Below are 20,033 nucleotides of genomic sequence, written 5' to 3'. Positions count from 1 at the left end.
TCTGTTTTTGTCTGAAAATCTGATCTGAAAGTTGCATATTTCACCTTTTTAAAGGTTTTGAAGTCTTATGGCACACAAAACAGTTCCTGTTCCCAACGTAGCGAAAAACCTCATGTTAACATTGTAGTTCATCTTGTAAACTCTGCTGCATCAGGTTTGGGTATTTCAAGACGTTCACACAGTATTAAGCTCGTTAGTCTTCCTCACCATCATCATAATCGTCCATAAGTCAGAGCATCAACGGCTTTATAAATCTTATTTATATGAAATATCTTATTTTCATGACTGTCATCAACATCCTCGCTTGTGATCATTATAATGTCATTATCGTTGTCGTGATTTATGGCCGTTTATAACATCATCGGCATCCTCACTGTTTAACGCTGCGGTTAGTGTACTTGTGTGTGTGTGTGTGTGTGTGTGTGTGGGGGGGGGGGGGGCAGAGTGACCTGAGTGTGGAGCATGTGGACAAAGACAGAAGCCAAACTTATTTTTCTGCACCCCCTCCTTCTCCTCCCCTCTTTCTACTTAACAAACACACACACACACACACACACACACACACACACACACACACACACACACACACACACACACACACACACACACACACACACACACACACACACACACACACACAGTGGTGCACACACACACCTTTCTCCTTCGCCTTCACCCTCCTCCCACCTCCTCTCTACCCGACATGATTTGTTTTACAGTGCTTTCCACTGATGAAGGCAACTTGCTTAGAAGGTCGATGTTTGTGTTTGTATAATTGTGTGTGTGAGCATGCATGGGCAATGTGTGTGTTTTGTGTATAGTGAAGGTTTTGCAGCAGAAGGAGAGTTTGTGTGCACTAGCTTGAATGTGTGTTTTTTTTTTTTTATTCATTGTCGTACATAAACACAACACGAGATAAGTCCGATCAAGGCATTGTCTCATTTAGTTTTTGTTTGCCGATCACGCCTGCGCCATAATTCCCATTTGTACCCGACACTCTGATTGCGATCAGCATTTCCCTGATAAAGCGACAGCACTGCCTGCATTACGTGTTTATGAATTGCTAATGGAGCTATTTATCATGCCGCTCGTCACCATTTACCATATTGAAAGTCACGGTTAGCGGTTTTACATTGAGAAGGTGAAAATTCAAGTGCGATCGACTGTATCATCTGTCATTTTAATTTATGAGAGATTAATGCGACGACACTCTCCTCCCCCACACTTATCGGGGAGTTAACAGCTAACAGCAGAATAATTGTCATCCTCACTTTCAACAACACAAACTCTTTGTTGCTCTTTCAGCAACTTATTAACAGTCTTTGAATCTGTAAAGGACAATTCCAGCATTTTGAAATCTAAACCTTTATATCTAAATACTTTGGGTTACAAATGACGAGTAGGAAGATTAAGAATGTCTGTAGTCAATTATTTCAGTTGGCAGCTGCAGAACAAAATGGTTTTTGCCGATGACAGGTCCAGCTTATCTCTCTTAAGGGTCTGAAAACATTACAGGAATGATTCCTTCAGAGAAGAGCCTCTTAGTTTAAACACCTGTTTACATTGCACTTTATTGACAGAGACGGTCAACCACACTCTAAATGAGATTTTACACAAAGTAACAGAACTAATGCTCCCAATTACACATTTACATATTGAAATATACACAAAAATAAATCACATAATGTGATCACACTTTTCTGTGTGTCACAACGGCAGTATAGACAAGCAACCATGCTCTGCAATGCTTTCACACATCTTGGGATGCTCTCCAACAGTCTTTCACATTGATGTTGAGTAATGCCACTCTTTGTGCCAAGAATTCAAGCAGCTCTGCTTTATTCGATAGCTTGTCAAGCGATCTCCAAAATCAGTATGTCAATAAGTGGGATGAGGAGTTGTTGTATTGGAATTAAGCAGACATTGGGAGAGAATAGAAATGCTGATGAATGGACACTTTGGAGTGCTCTCTAAATGTTCAACAAGGTCTAATAATGTTTTTAGCCCATTTATGGATTTGCTGAACTTTATGAAGTCCAAAAACAAAAATTCTGCATCAGTTAGAGTTTTTCTGATCTGATTTAACTTACTTAAAAGAAAAACATTGTCTTTGTTCAATCATTGAAACCCCGAGCTGAGCTCAGAGATGGAGGACGTCTTGATGGCTGAGACCGACTGCTGCTTCACTGGACGTCTGAGTGCTGCAAGTAAAAAATGTTCCAGCGCCCAAATGAATAATTCCTCATAAACACAGTCTCTGAATGTGGAAGATTGGCTCGGGCAGAACCGAGATAAAACATGCATGTGAGGAAAAGTTCCCATTAGGCTTTCGATCCATTTTTAAGCCATATTTTTTAAGTCCACAGTTTGATGAGTGGTGTTTGGGTTTAAATGTTCAAAGAGGATTTTCATCAACAAAGTGAATGACTAATCCTACTTGGCATCTGCATTTAAAATAAACAAATCTGGTGTTAAAATGTTTAGTGTTTCTACTACTTTACTTGCGTTATTCATAAGAACTTCCTGTCTAATTAATTACATTTTGAACTATATTTATCTTAAATGTCCTTAATTTGCTGTGAGGTTTCTTTACATTGGCACAAATCAAACTTTTTCCCAGATCCAACATGTCTGGCTTTACATGCAAAGGTGCTAAATCTATGATATTTAAAGTAACTACAACTTTCAAATGAGCATGTCATGCTGTATAAATGACACAAGAAACATCCGGATTATTCCATATTTAAGCTGAATTTCCGATGGAAATGTTGGATATAGTTGGAAAACATAAATGAAATGTTTTCAGGAAGTAGAGTTTAAAAATGTGAAATTAAATTGAGAAAAATTATATATTGATTCAGACAAGATAAAATAAATTAAGAGGAAAACATCAAATTGATGAGCTCCAGTTTACACATTGAACAACCAACATGAAGTTCTGAAATGTTAAACCTTACAATGCATTGTAACTCATTGGTATGACTTAAAAAAGTTCTTGCACATCCTAAAATTTATTAAAAATGACACTGCTAATTGATGTGTTTAAAAGCAACTCTAAAACTGTCAATGTGCTGGAAAGTTCCTCTTGTGTCTTGTGGTTTAAAGAGCTCATTGTGAGGCTGTAATGCGTTGAAATGGGTCAGTACAGCAGCTTATTTTTAGCCTGTATCGCACTGCTGTCCATGCTCTTTCTCCAGGCGCAGCGAGAAATGATGCAATCCCCATACAAACGACACTACAAGTGGCTGCTAATGCAGTTCCACTGTAAGGCCACGGGTCAGCTCAGTCCTCGCTCAGACTCAAGTCCCTGTCAGTTCCCTTTTAATCTCACTCACGCAGCAAAGCAAAGCATTTGGAATCCAAAAAAAGGAGACTCTTAAAAATGTTCACACAGCCGGGGAACAGAAGAACTAAAAGCAAAACATCAATAACTGATAACCACACTAGTTTAACTTGAATACATGAATGGATGAGTGGGTCTAACAATGGAGCTAACCCACATAACCTTTGCTTTTTAAGATCACAAACAAGGATGATCCAAATATGATGACAAAGCTCAAATAAAATGTTTTGAGAAAAAATCCATGTCCAGTGGGATGTTTGTGATTAGAAGCATGCATGATAGTGAAATTAATTTAATCTGTGTTTAACCTCTGGTATTTCTTTCTTCATGAAGACCGTTTTAAGTTTTAGACCTTGAGCTTTATGAAATTGTGAATACATCTTTGTGGTGTATCCAAAAGACAGGGTGTGCTTTTTGTAATATAAAGACTTTTTGACACATTGAAATATTTTTGGAAGGTTGTTCCTCACAAAAAGAGAAAAAAAATCCAGCATATTTTTATTTAAGTGAGAAAAAATTGGAAAACGAGGACTTTCATATACATATCATATTACAAATGGGAACATTAGAAAGTCAAGACATTTTTTTAATCTTGCATATTTGTGGGAAGGCACTTGTTGTCTCGTAGAGTCATACATTTTAAGACACAAGGCTCCATGTGTATGTGAATCAGACGTAGAGCATGAATGAGCCTTAATGATTTACATTTTATGGTAAACTGGTAAATGTTAATGAACTCAATCACTCTTTAATTCACAAACATTGAATGAACTCTGCTGCTGATCGAGCTGACAAACATTGATACATACATCAAGTCAAATGTAGTCTACAGCTGCACTATATTCATTACTCACAGTTTCTCGTAGTAACGAGGGAGCCAATTAGTAAGCCTTTACATTTCTTTTCTTATTCATGTACATGCATTTTCTTTTGCAATAGTTTTCAGACATGCCGGGTTGTGTGGTTCCTCTGGTTTGATCCATTATCTGTGTTCTTATCGTGTGTGTGTGTGTGTGTGTGGAGTGTCATTGACCGCTTGAGTTATTGTATGTCTGTGGGCTAAAGGCCGTGTGGGGGTTTGGCATTATGCAGAGAGCATCTAATGAGCATGATGGGCTTAATAAGGTAAAGAAGTCAACTGTGTAAATACCACGGCTTCATTGTAAAATCAATACCGCTCTCTGCGGGACACACAGCTGGTAGAGTGAATTAAGGCATTAGTTTGAAGAACTACTTAAAGAAAAGAAGCGTGTGTAATAACCACTAATGCATTAAGTCCCGTCAGCATGGCCTGTGAAAGTTCACTTTTAATTATTCACTTTTTAATTCAATTAGATAAGACTAAATTAAATTAAAAGATCATAGATTAATCTTATGAAAAGCCCTGTGTGAACGAGTTTAGGGTTCACCTTATGGAATAAAGTCATGCAAAACAATTATGAATCAATAAATGATAGAATTAAAGGTCACATATTATACAAAATACACTTCACCATGTTTTTCACTAATATATATCCCTTGTCAATCTGCAAACCCCCCAATTATGAGAAAAGTCCATCCTCTCCGTCTTTTGCCTGCTCCATTTTTTAGAAAATGTCTGATAACACAGGCTGATTGGAAATTTTCCCTTCATGACATCATAAAGGGCAGCTGGTTGACACTCCCACAGCTAGGTGTTTGTTCTTCCCTCTGAGTCTGCCTTCTCACCGTAAAAACAATTGGGCATGACGCAAGAGAGCCTAAGCTACCGCAGCCCTTCCAGAGAGGGGCGTGATCAGACACAGGTCATTTGCATTTAAAGGTACAGACACAGAAACAGCCTGTTCTGAGCAGGGCTGAAATAGAGGGGTTTATAGACATGATCAAATACAGGATCAGAGTGAATTTAGAACAAGAAACGTCACAGACATGTTTTGGGGAGCTCTGAGACTTATTTAAACTGGTTTAAAAAGAGGACAATATGTGACCTTTAAAGTAGAGAATTGATCCCAACAAAAAATATGTATCTTTAGTCTTATCTCAGTGAAAAAAAGTGCTTTACAAGAAATTAAAATCTCTTATGTTTCGTGACATGTTTTAACATTATATAAAGAAATATATTTTTAAAGAGCTATTGATTCAGAATTATATTAAAAAAATTCACAAGAGAATGAAAATGTTTTTTATCTCTTTAATAATCCTGTTTTGTCCATTTCACTTTGAAAAAAAAATAGTTTTCATGTGATTTTATTCAGGATAATCTCCTACATTTTTACAGAATAGTATCTAACATGCCAGTAGTCATTGAAATGATTCAAATGCAGGCAGAAAATGCTTTCAAATATTTAACAAAACATGACTACTGGGAGCTCCAAGTATAGGTAAGAAATTTAGAGTATTTTTATAGTCCTGTGTCTTTCTCTTGCACTGGTTTAATCTTCTGCGTATAGAACTTGTTCGTCACCTTCATGAGTTGCAGTATTTTGTACACCCATCAGCCCACTCTGAACTTCTCTCTGTCATTTTGTGATTTAAGACATTTCTTTAGTTTTTTCTTCATTTGACCAGGGAAATGTCCAGAGATTACTTCTGTTCTTCAAGCCTGTCTGTAAACCGTTTTAATAAATCAAGCTCCTGCAGCTTCTTTTTTATGATTGTTATCATCTCATGTATGTCTTTGGGTCCTTAGATATGTAAGAGTGCTCACTTCAGCTTCATTTTCTTTGAGGTTAACTTGACATTTAGCAAGAATAGGCATTGATAAAATACTCAGTCTCCAATAGTTTGCTCCACAGTTTTCATTGTTTTGATTTCAATGACCTCAGTTTGCAGAATTCCTGTTTGCTCACTGATCATTCATAGAATTGGTCCAGAGTGATGCTTAAGAATTGTCATTTTTAACTCAACCACTGCATTTTGCTCCCATTACTCTGCTCTTTAATGGTCAGTCAAAATTGCAAATACTCATTTGAGGTTTTACCATTTGATGATGTTGTAGTTTGTATAAACTGATAAGTTTCTGGTGTAGAACACAGAAAAGTAATTCAATTGGATAAGATTTGTACTGCTGAAAGGCTGGATTGTCTGGAAAAAAGAAGTGTGAGTCTTGGTTGGACTTTTTGCATATGCTGATTGGTGCAGCATCACGTCACGAATGAAATGTTGGCTTCTTGTAGTTCAGGTGCGTTTTGAAGGAAATCTTTATGTTCGTTGGGGCAATTTAAACCGAAAACCATTCCAACAGTTTTGTCCAGAAGAGACGGCTTGTATGATGAGTCTAAAGACAGGCCAGTGTGACCTTTAGCCTGGTGTTGTTACAAACTCCCAGGAGGGAAAAAAATTGGCCAGTGGTTACTGTTGTAGATGATGAATTGCTTTGGATGTGAAACACAACAACTCGCACAGAGAATTTTTGATGTATTATAAGTACAATCCAATCTCACATCCATCTTGGTGCCTGTCAAAAGTTTCCGTCTCATAACAGTCTGACCCCAGCACTGCATACATCATTCCCTCGCATTCTTTTTTTAATCTTTTAATAATCAAATTACCTTTTTTTTCTGTCTTCCAGCTTGGCAGCGTCCAAAGAAGCTGCGGCGAGGAAAGCTGCCACCCCGATGCCGCCCTCCGAGTTCCTGGACAAACTCATGGGCAAAGTTTCGGGTTACGACGCCAGAATTCGACCGAATTTTAAAGGTAGGAGATGCCGCCAAGACTCAGTCGGATAAAAACAGGAATGTAGCCAAACAGTATCCTGAAAAGACTTGGTAATATGTTTCATTACTTTCTCTGAATAACCTTTAAAGGGTTTAGCCAAGGTTTATCTCCAATAAAGGTTTGTATCCATTTGTTTACCAAGAAGAAAATAAAAGTTTGATTGATAAAGTAAATGTAACTAAAGGAAATGTTGCTTTGTATTTAATCATTTGTCTGTCTTTTGGTTGTTCTCAATTTGTCAATCTTTTTTCTATTGCCCTTTACAGTGTTCAACAAAGGTAATTTTGACCATTGCTCAACTTGATTAAGACTAAATTAGTTTATTTCAGATGTAAGGAACCCAAACCCTATTTTCCCCTTATCTTAAAGCCCTCTCCCTGTTCTTTTAGCTCCTCTAAGACTGTAAATCACATCCCAGTAAGATAGTTCAGGCTCTTTAGTTGTCATAGTTGGCTACATTCCTTGGTATCCACAAAGTATCCTGAGTGCTTGTTTTGGTGGTCAAGGTAATGTGCCTCCTCCCACACGTGTGCTGCTAAATCTGATTAATGATGATGATGATGTTGATGATGATGATGATGATAATAATAAAGTAATAAGTAACCTCTCCCTGAATGGAGCCCCCTTAAAGACACATGTCAGAGGTTTCTACTTTAAACTTCCTCCCATTAGGAACAGGGTCTGGACATTAATATGTTTTTATGACATTAAGAAACTGGGGCAACCCTGCATATTCATTAAAGTGTGTAAATAATACAAGTTTAAATTAAAAACGTCTTTAATGTGACTGGGACAGGTGGACATTTCAGAGCACAGTCACAGAAAAAAAACTGGAATTGGCCCAAGTTTCAACATTGTGATTTCAAACATGGATTGGTTAACGTCTTGAAATGTTACCTTTAAGCCTTGTTGCATGTTTAACACTGACAGATCTTAGTTTTCAGAGTGGATGTGAGTAATTTCTTTTGCCTTATGTTTAGCTTGTCAGGTCATTTGTGTATTCTGAGTGTACAACATATTAGTACCCTTGTTATATTCCACCTTCCTGCAAGAACAAATCAGACAGAACCGAGCTTCAAGTAGCAAAACTCTTTGAGCTTTTTAATCAGCTGCCATTGGTGGATAAACTGTAATTCAAAGGTGCTACACCTGTGCACTTTGACACACTGGGAAGAAAAATTAGGCAATTGTTTCAACAACTAGAAAAATTATGCAGTGATGACTTGATTTTTTAAATACTAAATGAGTAACAAAATGTAAACTCATCTGAAAAACTGCTTTAACTTTGAGTTATCAGATATTCAACGATATATTGCCCCGTAATTATCAGATTAAAGTGCTTGACATCTCTTCTGAAGAGTACAACTGTTGGGTTCCTTTTAAATTGCTCTGGATATGAACATTGGCTCAGTCGGTAGCAAAGAGAACATGTATTTTCCCTTCATGTTTTAATAAAATGAGAAACGAGGTATCTCTGATGAAATATTTAAGATGAAATTTCAAACCTTGTGGAGCACAATTAAAGCAACAACATGTAGGAAATCAGTTCGGTTGGCTTTGGTGCCAACTAAGGCTCTCCAATTGCAACTGCACTGTAGTAAAACACAGTACTTTCAACGCCTCCCCCTCATGGACAACGTGCGTTTCTTGACAGAGGGTGGTGAAGCCCGTGAAGACGTTGTGATAAGCCGTTGTGATATTGATTGAAAAGCTACAGTAATATTACCAGATTTTGCGCAATTATGACTGCTAGCGTCCACAGAGTGCTTTTTTTGCTAACTGTTTGCCTGAGGAGTATGTGAACATGTATTTAACCGTTGCCATGACGTCTATAGGCTGTGGCTAAGTGGCTACATCTGATATGTTCATGTATTGCTCGTTTAGATTTTTTTAGGTTCCAAACATATACAGCTAACTTAAAGATCAACGAAGAAAGAGACAACTTCTTTGGTGTTAGATTAATTCAGTAATTTATTTGTATGACATGACGTGGATAAGATGACTTTCTGCACTCGGTAAAGCTGCAAAATACGAGACAATGATGACACCGATAACAATACAGCCCAACGTTACGTCAAAATCTGTTATGAATAGGAAACTGCAGTAATGTACACTCATTACTCAATTGAACCAGTTTGCAACCGTCCAATAACAACATAGCCAGCTCGGCGTCAGGCTTGCAGCCCACATGTCCAATATCTACTCCTGCTTCTTCATTGGTCACTCTATCTGGTTCTCGCCTTGGCTTCATCTGTCACCATCCTCTTCCGTCTCAGCCATTGTATCAAACAATACTGAGACGGGCCAACTAGCTGAAGGCTGTTGTGTGAACTTGTGTCGTTAAGCCATATGCACTACTTACGAGATGACCTTGGCCAGCTGCCAAAGTTACATAGAGCTAAAAGCAGGCGACCAGGGCACTCCTTGGTAATAGGGTAGATGGCGTTCTCCTTGTTGAAAGTTATAATACCATTGGATCAACCTTTGAAACTACTTTTTTAAGATGGAAAAGTTACATATTGTTGCTTTAAAATATAATTTAGCACTTGGAATTGATGGTGAATTGACATGAACAAAGCTTCCAATATTTGTTTTCAAATTTCATCAAAATCAAATTTTCCAAATTTTAAATGACTTCAGTGTTGGGGATCCATCCTAACACACTCTCTCAATGTTTAATTACTCAAAAGTGATAGTTCCATAAACTACTGGTCCTATTTCTGCAAAACCAAATTGACTTACATGAAGGTAAGTAGTTCCAGAGGCTTGACAATATCACTGTGGTCCTCAACCATTTATACAAATAAAACCTGGAGGGAAAACGTACTGTATCTTGTTACCGATTGGCCAAATTGGATGTGATGCTGTCTACATCTCTTCTTCATATTTACAGCAGAGTTAACAGGTGGAATAAAAGGTGTCTTTAATATTTTGTACACTAAACACAAAGGGAAACAGACTGCAAGAATGTGCAGCAGTGAACCACAGCTTGTGTTAATGAATGCTGCCATGGAGCTTTCTCTTTTATCCTTTTTTTGCTGAGCCCATAATGGCATAACCCATTATACGGTGACCATTGTAAGTGGGATATCTCAGCTCATGCGAGATAGAATTGGTTGGGGTGGAGGGATTTTTACCGTGAATGTGTGTTATTATTAGACCTGCCGCGGCTGCGAAACAGCTGAAACTGCTCGTCTTTCCTGACCTGCCAAGGATTTGTTTGGGTGTATTGTGAGGCTTCCACATGAGTCAATTTGTGAGACCATTCCTATTTTTTTATTCAATTTTTTCCTGAGCCCTGGTTGGTCCTGTGGGATTTACTGGTACAATAGTGCTGCAGTGACCTTTACAAATCAAAATTTAAAACAGGCCTACGCACCAGTTATTTGAATTTATAGCTTTTATTTTTCCATTCCTTAAATGGGAGGTAATAAAACAGTTGAATGCAAATGAAAGTACTCTCTGGCACTGTATTAGACTTGCAGATGATAATAACAAACCTCAAGCTGTTGTCAGAGAGCCTTCACATTTTCCACCCCAACACCACCACAAAAATAAGCCTAAATTAACACTAATGTTCTCAAACAGGTTGTACTTTGACTGTTCTGTTTTGACTTAATGTGTGACAAAGCAATCTGTGACGCGGATGTACGTACTCACGAGGATGAGCACATCTTTTACGTAATCTGTTCAGCTAATTGTGTCAGGGGCCGTTGTTAACAGACAAGGCTGGATGTGAATTTCCAGCCTCTGTCATCGCTGTCAGGTCCACAGAGTGGCATAGCGTGAGCTTTCCAACTTGCTCATTCATGCAGTTTCTCTTTTTGTGTGTGCGTGTGTCCCCTACCAGCTAACTATGCCACTGCATTAATCACATTCATGAAATAAGCAGCTTGACAGCTCTGCTCCTAAATAAACTCTGAGGAAATTAGACAAAAAAAAAATGTTGTTTTTGCACAGCATGAAGCAAACGTAGTGGGGGAGGAGGGTATGGAGGACTACACACAGTGCAACAGTTCTAAAAATGTATTATGTTGATTAATGTATTATTATTGTTAAAATTAACACCTAACCAATACATTACTGGATTGAGGTAACTTTATTTATCCTGATGGAAATTCTGGTGCCAGGTTGCTCATCCATTACAGTCCATAAAGAGTAACACAATAGAGCCTCAAAATTTAAGTGAAATACAAAAAAAAAAACATAAAACATAAATTACATTAAACAGTATTAATTGGATAAGGAAAGCACATATTAAATATCTCTAGGGCACACAAAACCCTGCACTGGAACCATAGTTTGAGAGATGAGTTTGATACAGGAATGATGATAATAAAAATATACCAATAAAACTCACTATAAGGCATGTAAGGATAGGCCGTTAGATAGACAATGGATTACCATTTTAGGACTTTTATTTAGGCCGTCTGACAGACACCAAAGTTGTCTAAAACTTTCTGGTCTCAATTTTTTCCTGGAATGCAACAATTCGAGATGTTTTCAATGACAGTTTGATTTCTTATTTGATCTGTTTGTTCAGTCGTTCATTCAAAACAGATTTACAAAGAAAATCTGATTGTGACATAGATAGCTTTTGAGGGAACAACATCTATAGGGTCGTCACAATACCAATTTAATTTTAAATTTTTATCTTTTCTAGCAAAAAAAAACAGTTTTCTGTTGGCAACATATTTGACAAGCTCACAGGGTAAAATAACAAACTAACTGCTAGCTTGTTGAATGGCTGGCAAGCTAGTCTAAAGAGCAGCAATGCATTGTGGGTAATTATTTTGTATTAATTATGGTCTAGTATACAACCTGGCATTTCTCACATACAGTACCCACAATGACATACTTTGAATTATAGGAATGCACTAGATACTCAATATGGCATCATACTTCTAGTGTGAAAGGATACGAAACGATATGATACAATACACATTATTGTCCCCTTGTGAAAATATGTGTTGGACTCCTAAGTGCCTCTACTGTAGTATCAATGAATAAAAATGATAGAAACAAGCAACAATCCATATTTAAACAGAAAAGTACATATCAATGCAAAAAAAACTAATATTGTACATTACCCATTTTTCACAAGATCTGCAAAAAACACAACATGAATTCAAGATACAAAAACATAAGAACACCATGATGCTATCACACAACCCACAGAGCTCACATCATGTCAGAATATATCCTGAACATCCAGCTGGAATGCCGAATTACATAGTAATTCATAGTACAGAATAATAGTGCTGCAAGTTTTGCTAAATACGAGGTGATTGCTCTTCCATTCCGCCTACAGACACACACACACACACACACACACACACACACCTACCTCATCAAGTCAGCACCAGCTCCACTAACTTCACGGCGCAGCAACAGTATATGATTGAGGGCGGGAAGGGATGAGATATGCCGGAAGCTCCGGAAAGGCCGACATGAGAAGAAATTACAGTGATCATGACCAGGGGTTCACTGTGTGGGCACAAAAAACCTTCCGATTGATTTAGCAGGTTGTTCCATCGGAGAAAGAGAAGGAGCGAAATCACTCCTGACACATTCAGGACAAGCCATTTATAATCCATGAGTTTGTCCGTTCTTTGAATTCATTCCCTCCTCCTGCTTTCTCACTTTTATTGGCATTTTGCTTCCCTTTTTTTTTTCTTTCTCTACTTCCTTTCTTCTCAATCATTAATGTTTTGCTATCTTTCATGATTCCTTCTTGGCTATTTTTCCCCCTACAATGTCCTCCGTTCCTCTTCTTACATCGTATCCCTTCTTCTTAATTCTGCCAACTTTGATCCTTATTAAACATTTATTCTCCTTCAGCGTTGAACCTGATTTTTACCTTCCCTGACCTCTTCCTTTCTTGAATAATTTTATGCAAATTTTGTTATTCTTCTAAAATGATCCATGCAGCCATTTTTGTCATTATTTCATTCCCCCTTCCACATTTTTCTTTTACTTTTCCACAAAAACTCTTCTTTCTTTCTGTCGTCCATTCGTAAGCATTTTTTTTTGTCTGACATATTCTTAAAGGAGTAATATGTAACTCTGACACCTAGGGTTTAAAATGGGTACTGCAGTCCAAATTCAAAAACTTAGACAAAGCTGTCTCCCCCGCCCCTTCCTGCCAAGAGTCAATGTGCAAGCAGGTTGCCACTAAAGCTTCAGTGTTTAGCCAGCTCTGCATTAGCCTTGAAACTAGCCTTATGCGTTCTAACCTCTCTCCATTTTTAAAACAACCTCCAATATTTATCCTAGTTTTGCCAACATTTCTGGTCGTGGAGCCAATTAGAAAAATGCCCATGCTTTTTAGGTCAGGTAGAATGAAAAATATCTGAACCAGTTCACTTGCCAGCTTCCATCACTGCAACGCCTGTTGCTTTGTCATTTGCCTGACAAACCGAGGGGTGTCCAAGAGGGCCGAGTGGGGGCGCCTTAAATTCGCCTCCCTTCTCTGGCCAACACAAAAACAGACTATTCCGCACCTGAATCAAAACTTGGCAGGAGGACACACTAGCTGCTGCATTGTTGTCAGAGAAGCCAGCACTTCGACATAGCTTAATGTCTGATGATTGAGTAAGGTCATTTTTTGAATTTAATTTAGAAGAAATCTTACATATTGGTCCTTTAAAAGATCAATTTTGTTGTTGTATGGCTAAGAGACAAGGTCACATACAGTGACTGCCCAATGCATCTTTCCCCCCTTCTCTAAGCTTGGGCCATCAAACTCTATTTACCAAATTCATTGATGTAAAACAAATTGGACTATTTGACCTGTCTGACCAGCAGGACAGTCAGTATAGAGCATAAAGGGGGCCTAAACAATACTGAGGGTAGGGATATAGAATGGCAACATCCGGCCTCTCTGATCTATAAGCCCTCTAATAATGAATGTCCACATGGTCCTGTGCGGGTAAATGAGTGTGTGAGGGAGGGTAAGAGATTGGCAGAAGGGAAAGGTGTGTCTATTTGCATGTACCGTTAGAGTGTTTGTGTGATACCTCTTGCGTCTGAGTGCGTGTGTGCACACTTGATGAATGGTACACACTACAGCCGCGACTCCCCTCTCCCTCTCCGCCATAACCTTGTCCTTCCTCATCACTCAAGCAGAGCGGCAACAAGGACGACGGCCGCGAGCGACCGTCTAGTTTCAAGCTCAACCAGAATGAGTGGCCATTGAGCCTGCTATCTATCGCCACAACCGCTCAACCCCCCCCCCCCCCCCCCCCCCCCCCCTCTGGTTCCACCTCTTTTTTCCCCCCTGCAAGACGGAATTCAGTGAACACAAGTGTCTGCGACCTTAAATTCAGCGTGCATAAGGGTTTTACGGCTCTTCTATAGCAGGTTTCATATTCAGCTCTCGTGAGCAGACACTGTAGCAGCCCTTGCTTGGTTTGCTTCTTTGGATACAATCCTTTTATTCTATGCTTTTACTACTCTTAGTCTGGAGTAGCTTCCTTCTCCTTTCTCTTCTTTAAACCCAGTGATGATCAGGGTTTAAGAAACCGTTTAGCAAAGCCACCACTGTCCTTTTGCTTCTGAGCAAGTGGACATAAGTAAATATACAAAGTAGGGCCGTATAGTCACACCTTTGGTTTCCTTCATTTTTCTTCCCCCTTTATCTTTCTTCACAGCTGCAGCACTTGTTACTACACAACAATAGATCTAAACTTCACTTATGTAGTTCGACACCCTCCTTGCTCCGCTCGGCATCTCCTTTTCTCCTTGCCAGGGTTGAACGTGCCGAGGTGGGACTGTAGTTATAAGCTGTCGGAGCTTGACGTTCATTTGCTGTTATCAGCACTTGTTTAATGGCTACTTAATGGGATTAATGGGCATAAGGTAATGAGCGTGGGAGGGAGGAATACTAAGGGAGGGAGGGAAATGGATGGGTTTGGGAGGGGTAGAGAGAGACAGAAAGTATGAAGGGAGAGGTAAAGTAAGGAAGGTACATCTTTACTGCCATAGAGGGATTTGCTTACAACAGGAGATTGTGAAGACCCACAGATGGCTAAAGTGCAATCCAGGGTCACATCTCAAATGCAAAATGGTTTTCCTCTAGCTTAGCTTCAGAATTTTAATGCTAACACAGTTCCCAGTGGACTTCAGTATTGCTCAGTTATGTATAGCACTTACAGCAGACATGAATAAGCAGCTCTGAAAAAAACAAACTTTAATATCTATTCTTCCAAGAGCTACTTTCTACAAGGATGCAAACAGAGAAATCTTCCAGAGTGAAGGGACATCCTTGCCCCGAGGAAGGTCTCGTGGCTCTTTTAGTATTCTAGGTAATGGCCCCATCTTTTCCGAGCCAGGAAATTTGGATGGGGACTGTATTGCACGGAGCAAGGAATTTTAATGTCGCCGCAGAGGTGACTCTCCCCTGAGTTATGACAAAAATATTGATCACGCTTCAACGTCTAGCGGGGAGGAGGCTGAACAGCAAGGGCAGTGAAGAGAGGAATATTGAACAGGGTAATGGCAAAAAGCAGCCAAACGTATGAGGGCACTCAAGACGGACTGAAAGAGAGACTGATAGGAGGGTGGGGGAGAGGAGCAGCGAATAAAAGAAGCAAAGATATTGAGACTGTTTGTGCAGCTAAAAGTAGAAATCAGTACATTATCCAGGACTCAAAGAGAAATGATCAACCTCGTAATTACAGCTGTCAAATGAGCTGTGCCATCAGAATGACTGAACTCCATACCTCTTCAGTCTCACAGCTAAAAATACCTCAATTCATTATTGTTTCCTCTTGATTCTAAAGATAGTTAAAGCGGGGTATCTCATTGGCTCGAGGCAACGCACAGCTTATCTGGGATGTGTAAGAACGGTTGATAGCTATATTACTCTGTCGTCCTCCCTTTGCAGTCCACTGGTCCATGGCTAATAAGTTTATAAGGAGGGGAATTCTGCTCTATGAAAGGCCTTTCAGTCCTTCTGTGGAATCTAATCACACCTTTAATTACCACCTTGAGGGAAAAAAAAGGGTTGAACCCAGGCTTGATGAAGAGGTTGCCGCATAATTGTCTTCTACTGTGACACACGACGCCATAAAGCTGCTGTTTCCACGCTGTAAATGGCAGATGTGTCTATAGAATAGTCATCTGATGCAGGAAGCCAGAGATAACACCAAAGATAGTAAAAACATTCAGGGAAAATCCCTGTACTAATTTCACAAAGAAACACCCTTGTTTTCCAACACAAAAGCAGAGTTTTTTTTTTTGTTTTGTTTTTTACACCTCCCCCGCAAAGCCAAGAGAATTGATTCCGCACAGAGCCAGTAATTAGCTCGCGTTATGAGATCCACACTGCCAGCAAAGCCCCAAAAACAAAGCTGCTGTAGTTTTAATGCCAGGATCAGGTGCTCAGATGTTCGACAGGCTGCCTGGCCGTGGGGCTAAGCCCAGGCTTAGCCCTGACACAGAGAGATTGCCGTGCTCAGAGGAGGTAGGAAAAATTGCCTTTCATGGATTCCGGCAGATTATAGAGTTTAAGTCACCTGTCTACAACAGTTCATGGTCATGACGAATACTTTCCATCTATCTTAGGAGCCATTTCCCTTTTTTTCAGGCTGACAATGACAGATTACAATATCGCTCCCAGACTTCTACTCAGCGTACTCGCAATCCTTCACAATGGCAGTTGTCAAGTACAGCAAAGCAGGCCAGGCCTGGTTTTACTCAGCACAATGCAGTTTGGAGGCAAAATAGGACATCAACCAAAAATGTGTACTCTGAAAAGTCTGAAACTCCATTGTATGTAGCATGGGTATATTTCAGTCATCGGGAGGGTATGCAGCTGTTCATTCTGATGAAAAATTAAAGGCCGTGTGCTGACATTTATAACTTCTGTTGAGCATTAATGCCAAGAAATACATTTGCAGTGAAACCTCAGACATGATCATTATTTACAAAAAAACTATTAAATGCTTGAAGGTCAGAATAAGCTGTACAGTGGTTGACCTTTACGTTGGGAGATTTCTGGATTCTACAGGTTTTTGATGTCAAACCCTAAGACTAAGCTATGTAGTCGTGTAGCTGGTTTTTCAAATCATAAAGAGGAAAAGTTTAAGGGTTTTGTGGTTGGATGACTACCTGATTTAAAGGACAGAACACTTGTCCTGTTCTCCTGTACTTTCCTTTAGGTTGTAGACAATACACTATTATATGTATCATAAATGATAGATCAAGTTTTGTAGAAACTTTCCCGCTGTGACAAGGCCTCTGCACTGTGAAAAAAGAATATTTGATCCTAACTTCTGATTTTTTAATGGTAGCAGTTCAGCATTTTTCCATCATAAATAATCCTCCCTCTAGAGACGTAAAGCTCCCTCCCTGTAGTATGGCTGAAATGATGTGGCCCATTTGGAAGATGTACATTTTCTCGGGGGTTGAAGTCAATCCTTTTGTCATTCGGATGGGCTCCGCTTCAGCCAAATGACGTCAAATTAATGACAGCCATTTGAGGGAAAAAGTCGAATTTCATTTCACATTTGGAGATCATTTATCCATTCCTGTGGGGGTTATAACTCCATTTCTGTAGCCGGAATCAAATCATTTTGAGGGGACATAGAATCCATTTCTGAACATTTGTTACAAGGCCCTCCATGTCATTTGAAACTTTTACTGTCCTTGCCTTTACTTTAAGGACGACAGCCCATAGGGTAACTGTGTGGGTGTGACATAGTTATCTGTGTGTGTTGGGTTCACCTGGAATTATTTAGCATGAAAGGACAGGAAAACCTTTGGAGCAGACAGAGGAAAGGGCAGCAACCAGAGACATAAAGAGGTGCATCATATAAAAGAAACCCCTGAGTGTAACCTTTTACAGCTTCTTGGCCAAAAACCATATTTGGAAGCACATCGGTTACTTCAGACTAACTTTATTATGCTTGTTGTGTAGCTAGTAGCAAGCTAGTCTACTGTAGACGTGTAAAGGTGGTGAAAGATCTGCGCAAGACGTGCTGATGGTATTCAACAACAGGGACTGCATTCTCCCCCATTTAAAGGTAATATTAAACCAAAACCTTCTTAACAGTCAGTACGTTTACATGCACACCTAAACTATGGTTATAGCACAATTAGGCCATTTAATCTGACTACTGTCCTTGTGCCAGTTAACAAGAACAAGGGCAGAATCAAATTGTTGATGGGAATATTTCTGACTCTAGGTGGTGAGATGCCCCCTTTCAGCTTGTTACTATTCCACCTTCTTATGGTTAACCTATTATGTCAAAACTAAACCATCGACAAAAAGGTTAGAAAGCAGTAAAGTTGTATGTGGAATGGTGAAAACATGGACAACGTCACAGCTCTGTGCATTTCATACAAATAACACAACATAAAGTGTGTCACTTTGTCTGTCCAAAAATGCGTAGTTCTCACTTTAGCGCTCACAATTTTGATATATTTTTGTATATTTTTCTTCCTGGCTTTCTTATACATACAATATTAATGTTGTTAGACTTCCAGGTCAAAGCCCGGGGTAGGAAATGTAGAGCACGCACAGAAGACCTAGGCCTGTTTAAGGATGATTGAGGTGTATACATGCAAGAGGAAATCGAGCCCCAACTGCATTCTAGATGTGTTAGTCCAACTTTTCAAAATTAACTTTAGTATAATTGCAGTTAGACTACCATGCTAACGTTAAATTTACCTTACTTTATACTCCTTACATACACACAGGAGGGGTTCTTCTCACCCATACAGGTTACCCTACAGGCCACCATCCTTTAACGAAAGGCGAGGCCTGTAAAGTCATTCTGGAATATGCAACTCACCACCAACCTGTTGCCCAAAAGAAAAAAAAAAAAGTGCAATTTCCTTGAAGGCCAATTAAGGCAAAAAAAATCAAAACGAAGCCAGTTTGACATGTAGTCTTTGCATTCTCCCAACCCTCCTCCTCCTCCTCTCTCTCTCTCTCTTTGGCCTCTTGCATCTCCTGTAGTGCATTTTGCTAGCCTTACTTCAGCTCCTCTTGACAGAACTGCATTGCAACCCTACTCCTCTTCCTCTCCATCTCAGTGCATCGCCTCTCCTCTCCTGCCCGCTGCAGTTTGGCAGTAGACTGTTCCTCTATACAGACTCGTGCATCCCTCCTTCCTGCTATTTGCCTCACAGTATGTTGCCCCCCTTCCTCCCCACTGCCCGCCCTAAGTCTCCCCCACTGCCACACACACACCCCTGCTGAGTGTTGGCAGCAGTGTGACACCTTAGATAATCGAGCCTTGCTGTCTTGTTCGCTCCTTGATAGACAAAGCGGTTGTTTTCCTTGATGAGGACAAACAACGTATATTTGCTAACGTGATGTTAGAATATGCTGTGTTTAATTCTGATCTTTTTTTTATTAGACCCCAAAGCCTCCAAAAATGAAGCTACTCACAAGAAAGGTACTTTCCTTTTTTTTTCTTTTTTCCCTCTCTTCTTTTTTTTTCTTGTTCATTTTTTCCCTGATGGTGGTATTGTGTATGTCAATAACTCCTGAGATGATGTTTAGAGAATTAAGAATATAAAGGAAATGCCATCATGGTTTGTGAATGTAGACATTGTTGTATTGTGTTGCAGAATAAGTTTTTTTAAAATGCTCCAAACTGTATTTATAAATCACTGTGAAAGTCTGGCAACAGGAGCTGTTAAGTTCAATTATTGTGTCCTACAATATTTTAAGTTTTACTTGATTTATTTGACACAGTTTTTTTTCTCACTTAATGCCAATCATCATTGTTAATTTGTGGCTAGAAAATAGCTACGTATGATATCAGTTCATTTCACTAAACCAGTAGATATTCAGCGTCAGCTCCCAGGCTGAAGTGTGCCTGTTTCCCCACCAAAGAACTGTCAGTTCTTTCTGGCAAAACAAGACCTTTTCTGAGAAAGTAATGATTCGTCTCCCTGATGGAGGCAGAATTAGACACACAGCTTTTTTAACTTGGCTCGTGTGTAACCTTACCTCACCCCAAGTCATTCTGCTGATCAG

The 20,033-nt window shown here is 39.4% G+C and overlaps 1 protein-coding gene across 1 annotated transcript in view; it reads left to right on the top strand.

Annotated features, from left to right (window-relative positions):
* The window catches only part of glra1 (glycine receptor, alpha 1), a 125,640-nt gene that overhangs the window by 24,882 nt on the left and 80,725 nt on the right, over window positions 1–20,033 (top strand). Inside the window, exon 2 of the mRNA XM_061048579.1 lies at window positions 6,894–7,018. Within this exon, the coding sequence (XP_060904562.1) occupies window positions 6,894–7,018 (125 nt within the window). The remainder of the gene's footprint in view (window positions 1–6,893; window positions 7,019–20,033) is intronic.

The sequence above is a fragment of the Labrus mixtus genome, chromosome 10, assembly GCF_963584025.1.
Source record: "Labrus mixtus chromosome 10, fLabMix1.1, whole genome shotgun sequence".
NCBI classification, from domain to species: Eukaryota; Metazoa; Chordata; class Actinopteri; order Labriformes; family Labridae; genus Labrus; species Labrus mixtus.
Note: the sequence above shows the minus strand (reverse complement) of the source record. Positions and strands in the feature narration are given on the sequence as shown.